General features: G+C 36.7%; 1 protein-coding gene across 1 annotated transcript in view; it reads right to left on the reverse strand.

The window, feature by feature from the left end:
- ttn.1 (titin, tandem duplicate 1) overlaps window positions 1-15,823 on the reverse strand; it is a 211,255-nt gene that overhangs the window by 133,510 nt on the left and 61,922 nt on the right. Inside the window, exons 41-55 of the mRNA XM_060928917.1 lie at window positions 15,533-15,806; window positions 12,372-12,555; window positions 12,185-12,265; window positions 11,823-12,090; window positions 11,723-11,755; window positions 9,379-9,588; window positions 9,215-9,292; window positions 9,100-9,126; window positions 8,924-8,980; window positions 7,911-7,958; window positions 7,530-7,589; window positions 7,131-7,202; window positions 5,728-5,805; window positions 5,170-5,382; window positions 3,980-4,510 (exon numbers count right to left, since the gene is read on the reverse strand). Of these exons, the coding sequence (XP_060784900.1) occupies window positions 3,980-4,510; window positions 5,170-5,382; window positions 5,728-5,805; window positions 7,131-7,202; window positions 7,530-7,589; window positions 7,911-7,958; window positions 8,924-8,980; window positions 9,100-9,126; window positions 9,215-9,292; window positions 9,379-9,588; window positions 11,723-11,755; window positions 11,823-12,090; window positions 12,185-12,265; window positions 12,372-12,555; window positions 15,533-15,806 (2,214 nt within the window). The remainder of the gene's footprint in view (window positions 1-3,979; window positions 4,511-5,169; window positions 5,383-5,727; window positions 5,806-7,130; window positions 7,203-7,529; window positions 7,590-7,910; window positions 7,959-8,923; window positions 8,981-9,099; window positions 9,127-9,214; window positions 9,293-9,378; window positions 9,589-11,722; window positions 11,756-11,822; window positions 12,091-12,184; window positions 12,266-12,371; window positions 12,556-15,532; window positions 15,807-15,823) is intronic.

Raw genomic sequence — 15,823 nt, forward strand, 5'->3', positions numbered from 1 at the left:
ATAAAAGCTCCATACGGTATGTGCCCTTCCAGTTCAGGCGTTAATGTATTTAACTTAGGTCTTTGAATCGAAATTTGTACATCCCAAACTAAAACTTAATACCGGTATTTACTTTCATCATGAAGACGTACAGTATAACCTGATGTATGTAAATATATCTGTGGGATTTTTCCTGCCAATTTTTATACACAGTGCACTATCATTCTGAGTACTTCAAATCCTAAACTGAATCCTGAACAGAAAGCTATCTTCTAAGGAGTCTATATTGAGAAATACTTAAGCTGGGAGCAACAAATTAAAGCAGGCCATAGCAAAATATCCAAAAAAAATAGCAATCATATGTAAACTAAGATAGTCTGTTAATCTGAAGACTTGAACAGATGTGCACTATTCTTTAATTTAGCCAGATTTATCTTACGGTATTTTGGCATGGCCCTATAAATCCAACCTAACTAGGATTTCAACAATACAAAATAAGTGCATTAGACACATTTTCTTTGCCGGTGCGAGGGAACACGCTGCTCCTTTATATGATCATATCCTTGGAATCTTAACTTTTGAGAATATTTTCAAATTGAATGCGTCTGTATATACTAGCGTATAAAATTTTAAATAATAACTCACTAGTTCCTAAAACATTCAGAAATCTGCTCAGGTTGGCTCACGAACAACATTCTTACATCAGATTTTCAGCTAAGGGGAATATTGTTCATCCACCTGCCAAGACACATTTTGTGAAATTTTCCTTTCAGTTTTTCGTCTCCAAACTCTGGGAAGGAAGGAATTCCCACAAGAAACAAGCCTTAGGATCTCTTTCATTATTTAAAATAAGCCTTAAAATCATATCTTATTTTAAATCAGCGATCAGCATTTCTTTCTCTATACCCTCATAATTCTATTATGATGAATCACAAGTTCAGTGTTTGTGTGTTCGTGTGCACAGAGTTGTGTGTAAATAAGTAAAGTGTATTTAGCTGCGATGTATATTTGTATAGTTCTCTTGTTCTAAAAAAAAAAATAAAAATGTAATATGACATGGGTGGCAATTGACACGAAAGTTTATACTCTCTCAACAGCTGCCCACACCTTACACCAATAATTGGAGTAACAATTGTCTGCAAATTCTTGTTCTATTATATAAAACTACACAACGCATTTTAGTAAATTTTCTTTCTCATATTATATACTGTGTGTGAATAAAGTTTCATAACTACATCCAGATCACACGTACCTTGTGTAGGACTAATCTCTGTGTGCTTTTGAGTTTTAGTCGTTGCCGTTTTCTCAGATGGCACTTCTGCAAGATGAGCTTGAGCTACTTTTAGAGAAGCCTCTTCAGGACGATACTGAATACTGTCACTTTTATATGAGGATTCTTTTGAAATCATTTCCTCTACCAATGAGATCTCCTCAGTTTTCTTAGATATGGCCACTGTAAGGTGAGTCTTTGAAAACTCTTCTAAAACTCCTTCGGAAGGTACAACGTCTTTAAAAATAAAACACTGAAACTGTAATTGTACCATATGGAAAGGAGTAAAGTATATTCAACAACAGATTTAAAATTACTAAATGAATTTATAAATATTCATGTACTAATCTGTAATATGGCATCTGTGCAATGTATAAATGGGGTTTATCAGTTGAAAAGGGAAATGGGGATAACTCTGAAACTAGGAATTTTTTCGGGGGGGGGGGACCTCTCGTGGAACTTTTTTTTTTTTCAGTATTGACAACCAAATTACCCCATAAACAGAATATTTTTGCAAAGAAAAAACCAGAATATTTTCCAAATAGTCACATGATGCACAGTATAAATTGAATATGGCGATATTTCAAAACCGTTAGAGATTCAGCTGCAGATTTTAACATGAAGATTTCTAAGAATGCTAAAGACTACAAAGGAAAAACCTTCAAGACCAACCAAGCATACCTCTGGCTGGGGCCAGTTCCGTCCTCTTTTGAGGTTTCGCTGCAGGTTTTTCTTCAGCTAGTGTTTCTTGAGTAGTAACTTCAGATGGTTTTAATATACTGTCTTCAGACTTATAAGATTTGTTCTCACTTTCAGAAAAGATTCCCTGTACCACTGTTTTCTTCGACAATTCCATTTTATGTTGACTTTGTTTAACACCTTTTGGAGCTGTTAAGAGTTTAAATATGGAAAAAAATATTATTTCACCATGTGGAAATGGAAAAATAAATATGCATGAAGAGATATCTGAACATGAAGACAGTATACTACTTCTCTGTAAGTAGATTTTATCTGAATATTCCCTGGTCCTAAAATGTATATAAATGCAAAAATAAATACAGTAAATAAGACAACTTTTCTCAGCTAGAATATTTTCTCAGTGCTAATTTTATTCTTGCCGACAAAGCGGTTTTGCTTTGAGGATCAACATTTAAATAATATTGGCTGGCTTTTTTTGTGGTATATCTGATATATTCTATTCAGCTAACACGATATTGAACGAGTCAAAGGCGAGTAGCTGAATGGAATATATCTGATATACCATGAAAGAAAGCCAACCAATATTATTATTATTATTATTATTATTATTATTATACATGCACATTCCTTTCGGGTGTTCAATGTGTCTTTCTCTTTCAAAATTCTCTCAAAATCTTCTGTATTTAATGAAGCGAACCTGGCAGCCATGTTTGTTTACAGATTGTCACAGTCACTCGCTAGTGCGAAAGTTTTATGTCTCCGACGTGTGATGTCATGTTGTCTTGACAACCATGCAATATCGTAAACCATATTCATAGCTCATTCTCCATTGGGTAGAGTGACGTAATACACATAGGATAAGCGATATGCTAACAATATTGCATGCTATCAAACCAAATGAATGAAACCTGCTAAAAGGGAATAGAATACGTTTTTATTCCATCAAAATAGTGTCCTGTATGGATAATAATTCCTGATATATGTAATAGGAACATTTTTTAATTACTGGACATATGGATGTAAGTTTTCTGTTCATACAAGCTTGGTTATTTTGGATTACCCAATCGGTTTCTCTACTAAAATACTTTTAATTTGGTTAATTTGTACGGAAAAAGTGTTCTGCATCACAAACCCAAACTTTGTTGTTGTTGTTGTTGTTAAAATGTATTGTATGCTACTTATTTAATTATGTGTAAAGAGAAACTATTGATTAGAAGAAATCCCCAAGACCAAGCAAGCATACCTTTGGAAAGAGCAACCTCTGTTTCGATTTGAGGTTTCTTCACAAGCTCGCTCTCAGATGGAACTTTAATTCCAGCTTTACTTTGAACCACCTTCAATGAAGTCTCCAAAGGCTGATATGGCAGACTATCACTTTCATACGTGATTTCTTGTCTTGAAATCACTTCTTTTGTTACAGAAATTTCCTCTAATCTCTGAGATATTTCCATTGTTGCATATAGATTTTGTTCGACTCTTTTGGAAGCTACAAATACATGAAATAGTGTCAAGATTCCACCATCTGCTGGTGTCAAAGCATGTTGAAAGAGCGGACATTAACAATAAGACATTTAGATGCTATACATGCAAAATGTGTTCTGTTGAAATGATCAGTGCCACTTTACATGCTGGTGTGAAGACAGATTGTTAAAGACATCATCTAAGAAGTACTTTTGGGAATGATATTAAGGACAAACCCCCAAGATCAAACAAGCATACCTCTTGTAGGAGACATTTCGATCTCCTTTTGAGGTTTTTGCGCAGGTGCTTCCTCAGTTGGAACTTCAGGATATTTAAGTTCAACCACTTTGCAAAAGTAGAAATAATATCAGACAAGAGGAAAGAAGTTAATGATCACACATGCCCAACACAAATTCTAAAATCAATAATGTCCAGAATAGAATGTGATTTTTGAAATCATAAAATAAATGTTGATGGTGTTGACAGGCACCGTAGTGCATAAACCATTTAGGTTTATTAATGGTAAATGTCTAAGAACGAAAACAATGTTAAATATTTTGGTAATTATACCTCTCTTTGGGGGAGACTTCATTTTAAGATCAGGTGTCTGTTCTTTCTCCTGGATGTGTTCAGATTTTGCTAGTGGTAGCTCTGGGGGACACTGACTTTGCTCTGGCTTTACTTTTGGAGCTTCCTGGAGAACAACTTTAGGCTCTTCTTTAATAACTGACTCTGCTTTAGTGATTGATGGTAACTCAGGCTTTCTACTTGGTTCTGGTTTCCGAATGTCTTGAGACACAGGTGTAGGTTCTGGTTTTTTAGCCACTTGGACTTCTACCAGCTCTCTAGAGGGAGGTGTAAGTTCTGGTATTTTAAACACATCTGTCTTTTGCACTTCAAGTGGAACTGGTGAAGTCTCTTGTTTTCTTGCTGGGACAAGGGCAGGTTCTTCTTTTTTACTTGGCTCAGCTTTCACTGCTGCAGACAATTCCTGTTTAGGTTTTGTCACCCTTGGTATTTCAGGGGCAACTGATGATGCAAGGTCTGATTTTTTATCTGGTACTGTTTTTGGTGTTTCTGTTGTTTTCAGCACCTCATGAGCTTGGAAAGAGGATATATTGGTTATACAGATAAAGGAGACAATGATACTTACATGTGTATAATGTATATCTCAAAGACCAGTAAGAGGTTAAGATTAAGAAATTAAGAATTTGGACAACCAACTTTGGTAGCCACAACACAGCGACACACAATCACGTAAGTTCCCATTTGAGTAATAAAGGTTTGTCACATAAGAACAACAGAAAAAGGAAAAAAAAGACACAAAATTCTACACACCAAATGTATATTTTACAACTGTTTCCTTCTGACAGTTACCTTTTAATGGCGTAATGGCTGTTTTTTGAGGTAAAAGCTCTTCATGTTTTGTAGTTAATTCTGGTTGTGGTACTGTTTCTGGCTTCTTAGGCTTGTCTGGTTCTTTTAACAAACATTCAAAGGAAGAAAATATGAACAAACTACTCGAATAACTAAAGAAACCACACATAAAGGGACACAAGTAATATTGAAGAGGAATATTTAAGGAAGGAGCTTTTTTTCCACGAAGATAACACCATACATATTTCATGAACATTTGATGAAAAACGTACAATGAATGCAATACATATAGAAACATATGGACAAACAGAAATGGACAGACAGCAATAAATGGACAGGCAGACAGACAAGAACATATTCTATGCAGGCAGCTGACACGATACCTCTCACTGGTGTGGGCTCAGGTTTCTTTGTAACTGAAATCTTAGGTTCTGACTTGGTTTCAGGTTTTACATCTGGCTTCGGCGGAGCTTTTGGCTCAGGTTTCGGCTCAGTTTTACGCTCTGGCTCAGCTACAGCTACTGGTACCGCTTTAGGTTCAGTTGACGGCTGAGGTTTGGACTTAGGTGCCTCAAGAACTGCAGGTTTTAGAATGTCTTTGGATAAGACAGAGAACTATTAGAGTCTAAAAGATGGGACAAACTGATAGCACAGACATTAAGAAGAATAATATCAACATATTAAAGATTTGTCAAGAAGGAAACAAAAATGCAAATCCCATTATAAGATCTGTTTCACTCAACACATCTTGCATGCTAAAAGATAAAGTTTACATATTAACATGCAAAGAAGACGTAGCAATTTTTTTTAAATTTACTTTGCATTATTTTACAGATGCTACATCTGCAAATGTTGACATTTCACATTTGCAGAATCTATAACAATGAAGAATCTGTACGGAAACACATTAGGACAACACTAAGGACAAATATGATGAATACCTTTAGGTGTAGGTTGTTGTTTTGACTCCGGCACAATTGTTACCGGGACTGTTTCCTCTACGGGCATGACTTCAGGTTCTAAAAAATACAGTAAAAATAAAAAAGAAGAAATATACAGGGTTAGTCAAAATTATATTAACACTAATGGATTTTTTTTAATTATTCTTATTTTCATTATTCTTTAAGGTGCTGTTGCTCGCTGGTTTTTGTGTGTTGAACACGATGGCGAACAGGTTGAGACTGTCCTGTAAATCATCTGGCACATATGATGTATGTTTTCTGAATAAATGGTTTCTAACATTTAAGTGTTAATATAATTTTGATTAACCCTGTATTTGCATAAGTTTTTAAACTGAATCAGTGATAATGAGACGATTGTTCCTTGATGCTAGACCAAAAATAAATGCTTTATTTTATTATTAAAATCATGGACAAGGACCACATTTATGTCTCTTCACATCTGCTTTTTTTTTCCTTAAAATGCACCATCCATAAGCTACACTACCGTTCAAGAGTTTGGGGTCACTTTGAAATGTCGTTATTTTTGAAAGAAAAGCACTGTTCTTTTCAATGAAGATGACTTTAAACTAATCAGAAATCCACTCTATACATTGCTAATGTGGTAAATGACTATTCTAGCTGCAAATGTGTGGTTTTTGGTGCAATATCTCCATAGGTGTATAGAGGCCCATTTCCAGCAACTCTCACTCCAGTGTTCTAATGGTACAATGTGTTTGCTCATTGCCTCAGAAGGCTAATGGATGATTAGAAAACCCTTGTACAATCATGTTAGCACAGCTGAAAACAGTTGAGCTCTTTAGAGAAGCTATAAAACTGACCTTCCTTTGAGCAGATTGAGTTTCTGGAGCATCACATTTGTGGGGTCGATTAAATGCTCAAAATGGCCAGAAAAATGTCTTGACTATATTTTCTATTCATTTTACAACTTATGGTGGGAAATAAAAGTGCGACTTTTCATGGAAAACACAAAACTGTCTGGGTGACCCCAAACTTTTGAATGGTAGTGTGTGTGTGTGTATATATATATATATATATATAAATTACAATACAGGGTGAGGAAATGCCTGCAAGTGTGTGTGTGTGTGTGTGTGTGTGTGTGTGTGTTTCAAGAGTTAAAGTACAACAGTTACTAAAGTGTTGGTAGAAATGAAAAACACATTCAGAAAAATCACCAAAGATCACATGGACAAATATATCAAATAACACATTATTTCTCATAAACAAAGATACACGTCAAAATATTCTCATAATGACTTACAAAAAATTCAAGAGGACATTTTACAGATGTGAAATTGTGACTATTCAGTGTAAAAATGCAAACAAACAAATGACAAAAAGAGGTAGTGAAAGCTAGGCTGGACAAAAACATGGCATTCGCTTACCTCGATGAGGTTTTTCTTCAGTCTTTTGCACCACCATTTTGGTTACGGTTTCTTCAATGGGCTCCTTCCGTTCTGATAGAAAACAAATGAACATCAGTATGACAAAGATAGAAGAACATTCCTCAGTAGTCTTTAATGGCCTGGTGTGTAGGACATCATATGGAACTTTCGAGGACATTAGTGAAGATGTATTAGATGTGATAGTTGAAAGAAGGAAAAACAAAACAAGTGGATGAGTTCAGTGTAACAGAGCAATAAGTGAAGTATCGCTTATATGACACATAGATGATGAGGACAAATAAATGAAAAAGAATCACTGGGATGAAAGACAGAGTTCACACAGCGTGGATGAGTTAGGCTAACCATTACACTCTCAGTGATGTGGTAGCCATGATATACCTTGAGTTGTTGTGACTTCATTAATTATTCTTTCTTCTTGCACTGTCCAACTCTCATACGCTAACGTTGGAGGGAGGGGGGCAAGAATGAATGAATGAATGAAAGAAAGAAAGAAATGAGCTTAGCTCTTTTAACGCATATATAAGTTAAAAATCTGCTATTTAGCTTCAGGAACATAACTCTCACAGATAAAATGAAAGCTAATACGAGAGACAAACGACAATCTGCGATGACATTGCTTTCTTGGTTATAATTATTAGTTGAACACTCCACACAGATGTGATTTATTAAAGAGAAAGGGATGGAAGGCTTATTAGAATGGCGATGTTTGAAAATGACAGAGTTATCAGGTTAAAGGTGGAGTAACATTTGAAATAGTACCTGTTACTTCAGTCTTTTCTTCATAATGATAATATTCTGTTGACTCATCTTTTAAATCAGAAAAAAATTAAAAGAGGGCGTTAAACTGAATCACACTGCTTAGAAATTGCACTGCATTTTATATATATATGGGTCATTCTAGAATTCGGGGTACATTTCGCATCTCTGAGATAAACCTTTTGTTATTTTCCACAAAATAAATCTTTATTGAATCAGTTTTGAACAATAATGCAAATTACGACAAACTTTCACCAACAGTGATGCTTGATGTACATTTTAGACCCAATTTATCCATAAAACATTAACTAAATGACCCCACCCCTCCCCCACATTATCATCTGTCTTTGACTCCTGATTCATCCATTCAACTCCAATAAACAGGAAGTGATTCAGTCTAACTATCTGTTTTTGGGGGCTGATTCTATTCACTGTTATCAAATCAATTGCATAGAAAGTCTATTTTCTGTATTATGTGAAATTTCAGTAATAAAAATATATATTTTTATATAAATCCCAATGTTCTTGTCAACTCTGTTACCTCTGTTATAAAACCACATAAATTCCACAAAGACTTTTAATAATACGCATGACACCTGCACCGAGTGATGTCACTTCTTCTGGTGGGAAACTTCAGAAAGGCAGTGAGGTATGTTCCGTTTCTTCTTTCATTAATTTGGACAAAATGTTGAGGATTTTACACCAATAGTAGATTAATTATTCATCAACTCTGTTATTGTGATATTGGAGTGAATCTCTCAGTCATTTTTTTAAAACAATAATGTGATTAAAATCCATAAAATTCTGTTTTTATACATGCCATGTGGTAGCTAGTTTGAGGTTAGCATGTGGAGTTAAGACACAAAATGGTGGAAAACAAACTGTTATCGTCAATTCTGTTCATCGATTGCCCAGTTTAGCGATAACAGAGTTGACGATGACTAACAGAGTTAACACTTGAAATGTACCCACAATTATAGAATGGGCCACATGACTATATAAGTATTCCATCTTACCTTTAAAACTAATCATAGACGACACCTCGGGCACTTGTATTGTTGTATCTGAGACATCTAAAAGTAGTATCAAGAAGAAATTTTGTCTTATTTTATTGTTTAGATTGTTTGAAATGGGTGAGATTTATTGAGGAACGAAATATATAACTCTGTCTCTAAATATAAAAATTACTCACCATAAGAAATTGTTCCTAGATCAATTTCTGTGAAAGGATGTAAAATATCATTACTGGGAACCAGAATCCTTATTGCTAAAGGTGATTAATGTGATGCTAAATATTTAATTAGTACCTTTGCCTGAAAGGTATAGCTCAGCTGTACTTTTAGCTTCACCAATGGGCTCCAGTCGTGCAATCACTGAGTATACGCCTAAAATATTATTAACGAAGATAGCTGAGTTTAGCTCATTTCGTTAAGATGTACATTGAAACTAAAGGATGTTTAATTGTACACACCTTCATCCTCAGACGTTACGTTATGGATGATCATGAAATGACGTTGTCCTTCACATCGGAAGGCATATTTTGGACTCTCTTTAAGTTCCCAAGAGTCTTTGTACCATGTGACGACTGCATTGTCAAATGACAACTCGCACTCAAACGTGGCAGTCTGCCGTTCCTTCACCACAATGTTTTGAATGCGCTTAGTGAACTGGATTTGATCAGCTGGAAATAAGATGTGATTTGAAGAATTACCTTTGGATTGCATATCTTCATATGTTTCAGTACACGTGATAAATAACCTTGACATTCCTCCATTATTTTTGGTTCAAATAAGAGTGAGGCCACCAGGGCCATGGAGGTCAAGAGTATTATGGAACTGAGAGAACATTTGGTATTTATTTATTCAAGTAAGAACACAAAAGTAAAGCAAATAGATTAGTCCAGGGATCAATGAATTTAATTAATGAATGAATGAACTAACTAACTAACAAATTTATTTATTTATTTATTTATTTATTGTGACCTGAATGTTCATACAATATAATCATGTTAATTGACGTGAGTTTCATTTCACCTTGGTGGGGGGGCACACTGTTCATGGCATCATATGATAAAAGTTCAATATTTAAATATTATCTTTATCGATTTCTTACAATTTGAATACTAATCTTCATTTTGATTCTGTTTTCATAATTTTTTAATACATGTAAACACTAATATACATATGCTTTTATTAATTTGTGCTAGCAACAGTAGCGCAAATTGTTACTCTTACTCAGGATATTTCTATTTTATTATTATTATTATTATTATCAGAATCAGAAACACTTTTATTGCCAGGTATGCAAACACACAAGGAATTTGACTCCGGTACCACTTAGCTTTCATAGTACAACACAGAAAAAAGCGTATACACAAAACAAACAAACAAAGCAAAGGAATGGGGTAATAGTCGGGAATAACAGGGAATTATTGTTATTATTATTATTATTATTATCCTAACTTTTTTTTAGGATGCTATTTCTCCCTCAGTTTTCAACCAATCATCACCAAATTTCACAGGAAGAAGAATCCCTCTGGGCTGAATTATGTTGCTATGACTTTTGGTGCTGATCTGGATCACTGATCCAGAATGATGCATGAAAAACGGGATTTTTTCACTGTTGATTTTCATGTTTTTTTTTCCAATCAGTTTCTTTTTTAAAATTTTGTTCAGCAAAATGACCTTCACTTTAACCTTCAGTTGACAAAGGTCAGCTAGTGCAAATTACTGTGACTTTAGTCAAAGTCTCTATCTAGTTCTTATAATTTATTTGTTCATATTATTATTATTATTATTATTATTATTACTGTTGTTGTTGTTGTTGTTAGAGCATTGAGACTCTGTGAAATGCTTTGAAATAAATTACTATAATATTATCTTTCAGTGTGTTTTTGGTTAGGATACTTACCTGCATAAGGAATGTGGTTTTAACTGCTATAGATTGTTTCATTATCAATCCACTATACTGTATCTTTCACTGTCAGTCCCTTTGACCAGAAATATACACAGTTTTAAAAGGAACCAGTGAATTTTTGATGAATGAAAGAATGAAAGCAGATGTGCTGAAATGCCCAGTAGAGCAGAATTAAATTGTGAAGAATGAAGCAGCCAAAAATGTTTTGGACAACAATTGATCACAGACAACTGATCAGACATTTAAATATTTTCACAGGCTGTCACGACAGTCAGGGGAATTATACAAGACTCCGTTCTTGTCTCAGATGGGGCCCTTAGTCCTGCAGTCTTCCTCCAACCCAATAATTTAGTAGCGATGACGGTGTGAAGTTGAGACTTGCATGTGTTACAGGTGATTTTTGAAATCAGGTGATTCTAGATTTACCGAGGTGAATTAGGGCAATATTCTTAAAAGGGATTTTTAGGGGTTCATAAAAGAACGAAAACACTTCAACAACCACTCTCTATTCACCTTTCCCCCTTGTTTCTCACTCACCCCACCCCCTTTATATTTTCTATCTTCTTAGATTTCTCAACCCAGAATTACACTTATATACCTTTCTTTCTGTCTGATTTAATGTGTTTGTTTGTTCTTTCCCCCCACTTTTTACTGGACTGTCCTTGCTGGGAATCAAACTCAGGACCTTCTGCTTTGAAGTCTACACTACGGAGGATTAATTTGCAACAAAGAAATTAAACATTCCACTAGATCACCCAACCCTAGCCCTAACCCTAAATCCTAATTCACCTGATTTTCAAAAATCACCTGTAACACATGCAAATACTCAAGGATGGGGGGGGGGGAAATCTACAATCACGTAAGTGATCAGTGCACTACTGGGAGTTTTCTCTTCTTACCAAGAGAAGGTTTCTGCTTGTTCTCATCGCTCTCTCTGTGTCAAAGGTTGTAAAACTGACAACAAACTAGTTAATGATTAAAAAAAAAAAAAAGACTTACCTGCAACTGACAGTGTGGCACTGGAGATGTGTGGGCCACAGACGACACGGTAATTTCCCTGGTCACTCATCTGGACGTTCCTGATCTTCAAAAAGTGGCGATCACCCATGACTTTAATGTCATATTTACTGCTGTTCTCAAGCTTCTTTGAGTCTTTGTACCAAGACAGTGTGATTTCTGGGTAGTTGATCTTAATTTCACACTCAAACACAGCTTCTGTGTTAACTTTGGTACTCTGATCTCTGATGTCCTTAAGCAGGGTAATGGGCTGCACAAAAGGAAATAACACATGCACATGGTCATGTGTCAATAAATATCTCATGATTGTAAGTTAGACCTGAATGCTGAAAAAAAAAAGCTACTTCAGTTTGTTCCATTCTTCTCTGCAAATCGGCCACAAGCCGACTCAATTCCTTATCGGATTCTCTGCTACGTCCATGTTCCTTAAGGGAAAAAGCAAATAAATAAACACAATTACAAAAAAATAAAAAGATTATACAATTAACAGCAGCTGTACAATAAACAAAATCTTGTAACAGAAAAATATACCGGTCTTCCACTTTCTTCACCCTTCTCCTTCTTGAGCTGCTCAATGGCCTGAAGAAGACCGCGATAGTCTGTAATCCCGTACATGTGAGCATATTTCTCATACTCTTTTGGGTCGACATTTCTTAGCAGCTCAACGATGTCAATATCTTTGTCCTCCTTTGGACTTTTCTGCTTTGATGGTGTCCTTAAAATAAAACACAAAACCCAGTGTTTCATTCATATAAATATTATATACACTTACTATATATATTACAAATTATTCTGTCCACATTCACTGTATATGAGCAATCGCGCGCTCTGATTGGTCACTCTACTACTACAACCCCGATTCCAAAAAAGTTGGGACAAAGTACAAATTGTAAATAAAAACGGAATGCAATAATTTACAAATCTCAAAAACTGATATTGTATTCACAATAGACCATAGACAACATATCAAATGTCGAAAGTGAGACATTTTGAAATGTCATGCCAAATATTGGCTCATTTGAAATTTCATGACAGCAACACATCTCAAAAAAGTTGGGACAGGGGCAATAATGGCCCTTTTCCACTACCCTTTTTCAGCTCACTTCAGCCCGACACGGCTCGCGTTTCGACTACCTCAGAGCAGCACGACTCAGCTCGCTTCAGCCCTACTCAGCACCCAAAACTTGCACGGTTTTGGAGTAGGGCTGAAGCGAGCCAAACCGAGCCGAGTGGGGCTAGGGGCGTGAGGAGACACTCCCCTGTGCACTGATTGGTTAGTAGGAGTGTCCTTACATGCCCACACACGCCCCGTGAGCACGCTGGGATCTGTAAACACCGTAAACCCGGAAGAAGAAGAATTATGAATTACGAGAATTTCTGAAGCCTTATGCGCCTCGCCTCATCTATACGCTCTTGCCAGTATCTGTTGGCGTTGTCGGTGACAACAAGCCACAGCACCAAGACCAGCAACACTAACGACTCCATGTCCTCCATGTTTATTGTTTACTATCCGGGTCATGAGACTACCGCTTAAAAGGTCACTGATGTCACTGTTTGCACCACCTCACGACATCACGTGACGTCCACCCACTTTCACTAACTCCACCCAATGTGTCCACCCACTTCCAGCCAGCACGGTTCAGCGCGGTTGTAGTCGAAATGCAACTCCAACAGCCCCACTCAGCTCGACTCAGCCCAACTCAGCACGGCACGGCTCAGCCCAACTCAGCCGCGTTGGTAGTGGAAAAGCGGCATAAGAGGCTGGAAAAGTTAAAGGTACAAAAAAGGAACAGCTGGAGGACCAAATTGCAACTCATTAGGTCAATTGGCAATAGGTCATTAACATGACTGGGTATAAAAAGAGCATCTTGGAGTGGCAGCGGCTCTCAGAAGTAAAGATGGGAAGAGGATCACCAATCCCCCTAATTCTGCGCCGACAAATAGTGGAGCAATATCAGAAAGGAGTTCGACAGTGTAAAATTGCAAAGAGTTTGAACATATCATCATCTACAGTGCATAATATCATCAAAAGATTCAGAGAATCTGGAAGAATCTCTGTGCGTAAGGGTCAAGGCCGGAAAACCATACTGGGTGCCCGTGATCTTCGGGCCCTTAGATGGCACTGCATCACATACAGGCATGCTTCTGTATTGGAAATCACAAAATGGGCTCAGGAATATTTCCAGAGAACATTATCTGTGAACACAATTCACCGTGCCGTCTGCCGTTGCCAGCTAAAACTCTATAGTTCAAAGAAGAAGCCGTATCTAAACATGATCCAGAAGCGCAGACGTCTTCTCTGGGCCAAGGCTCATTTAAAATGGACTGTGGCAAAGTGGAAAACTGTTCTGTGGTCAGACGAATCAAAATTTGAAGTTCTTTATGGAAATCAGGGACGCCGTGTCATTCGGACTAAAGAGGAGAAGGACGACCCGAATTGTTTTCAGCGCTCAGTTCAGAAGCCTGCATCTCTGATGGTATGGGGTTGCATTAGTGCGTGTGGCATGGGCAGCTTACACATCTGGAAAGACACCATCGATGCTGAAAGGTATATCCAGGTTCTAGAGCAACATATGCTCCCATCCAGACGACGTCTCTTTCAGGGAAGACCTTGCATTTTCCAACATGACCATGCCAAACCACATACTGCATCAATTACAGCATCATGGCTGCGTAGAAGAAGGGTCCGGGTACTGAACTGGCCAGCCTGCAGTCCAGATCTTTCACCCATAGAAAACATTTGGCGCATCATAAAACGGAAGATACGACAAAAAAGACCTAAGACAGTTGAGCAACTAGAATCCTACATTAGACAAGAATGGGTTAACATTCCTATCCCTAAACTTGAGCAACTTGTCTCCTCAGTCCCCAGACGTTTACAGACTGTTGTAAAGAGAAAAGGAGATGTCTCACAGTGGGAAACATGGCCTTGTCCCAACTTTTTTGAGATGTGGTGTTGTCATGAAATTTAAAATCACCTAATTTTTCTCTTTAAATGATACATTTTCTCAGTTTAAACATTTGATATGTCATCTATGTTCTATTCTGAATAAAATATGGAATTTTGAAACTTCCACATCATTGCAGTCCGTTTTTATTTACAATTTGTACTTTGTCCCAACTTTTTTGGAATTGGGGTTGTAGGATATCAGCTCATATACTGTGAGTAGAGAAAAACAAAATGGCGGAGTGTGTTGCTGAACCAATTGAGGACAAAATAAAAACTTTACTTGAAAACAAAACCTCAAAAATACAAAAAAGCAGTTGAATTTTTTTTTACTGGTTCGAAAGCTTGAAGAAGTTTGAAAATTACAGAACTGAAATGCCCAAGGAAGAATTAAATAAATGTCTAAAGCTATTCTATACCTCGGCACAACAGGAAGACAGCACTTTATACCTCAGAAATGATTTTGCCGGACGTTTTTTATAAAGTTTTTATTTATCAAATTTGCAAAAAATAAAAATGCTCTGTTTCTCAAAATCCAGTGACTGTGGATAGAATGAAACAGTTATTCCACTCAATCTCGTCATACATGGATTATAGCCAACTCGGTGTTACACCCCTTGTTGCCTATCAGCTTATGTACGATTCGATTTCGTGGAATAACTGTTAAATATATTTAAAAAGGTATAGTACAGTATATTTGCAGTATATACATAGAAATATGGAGGACATCAAATCTTAAACTCACTTCTTCAATGTGACCATTTCAGGTGTAATCTCTTTCCTCTCATCAACAGTCAGGTTAGCACTGGATTCGATTTGTCCATGTTCGTTTGAGGCTACACATCTATACTGGCCAGCATCAGATTTGGTCACATCTCTGATTTCCAGCTTGGACTCTTGGTCCTTCTGCACAATGGCAATGCGACCACCATGAGTCATCTGCCTCCATTTGCCCTTCATCCATTTCACATTAGGAATGGGATCCCCGCCAACCTTGGCGATGAAGGTCGCAGTTCCCTCTGTAAAGCAGAACATG

The sequence above is a fragment of the Neoarius graeffei genome, chromosome 9 (genome assembly GCF_027579695.1).
Source record: "Neoarius graeffei isolate fNeoGra1 chromosome 9, fNeoGra1.pri, whole genome shotgun sequence".
Lineage (NCBI taxonomy): Eukaryota > Metazoa > Chordata > Actinopteri > Siluriformes > Ariidae > Neoarius > Neoarius graeffei.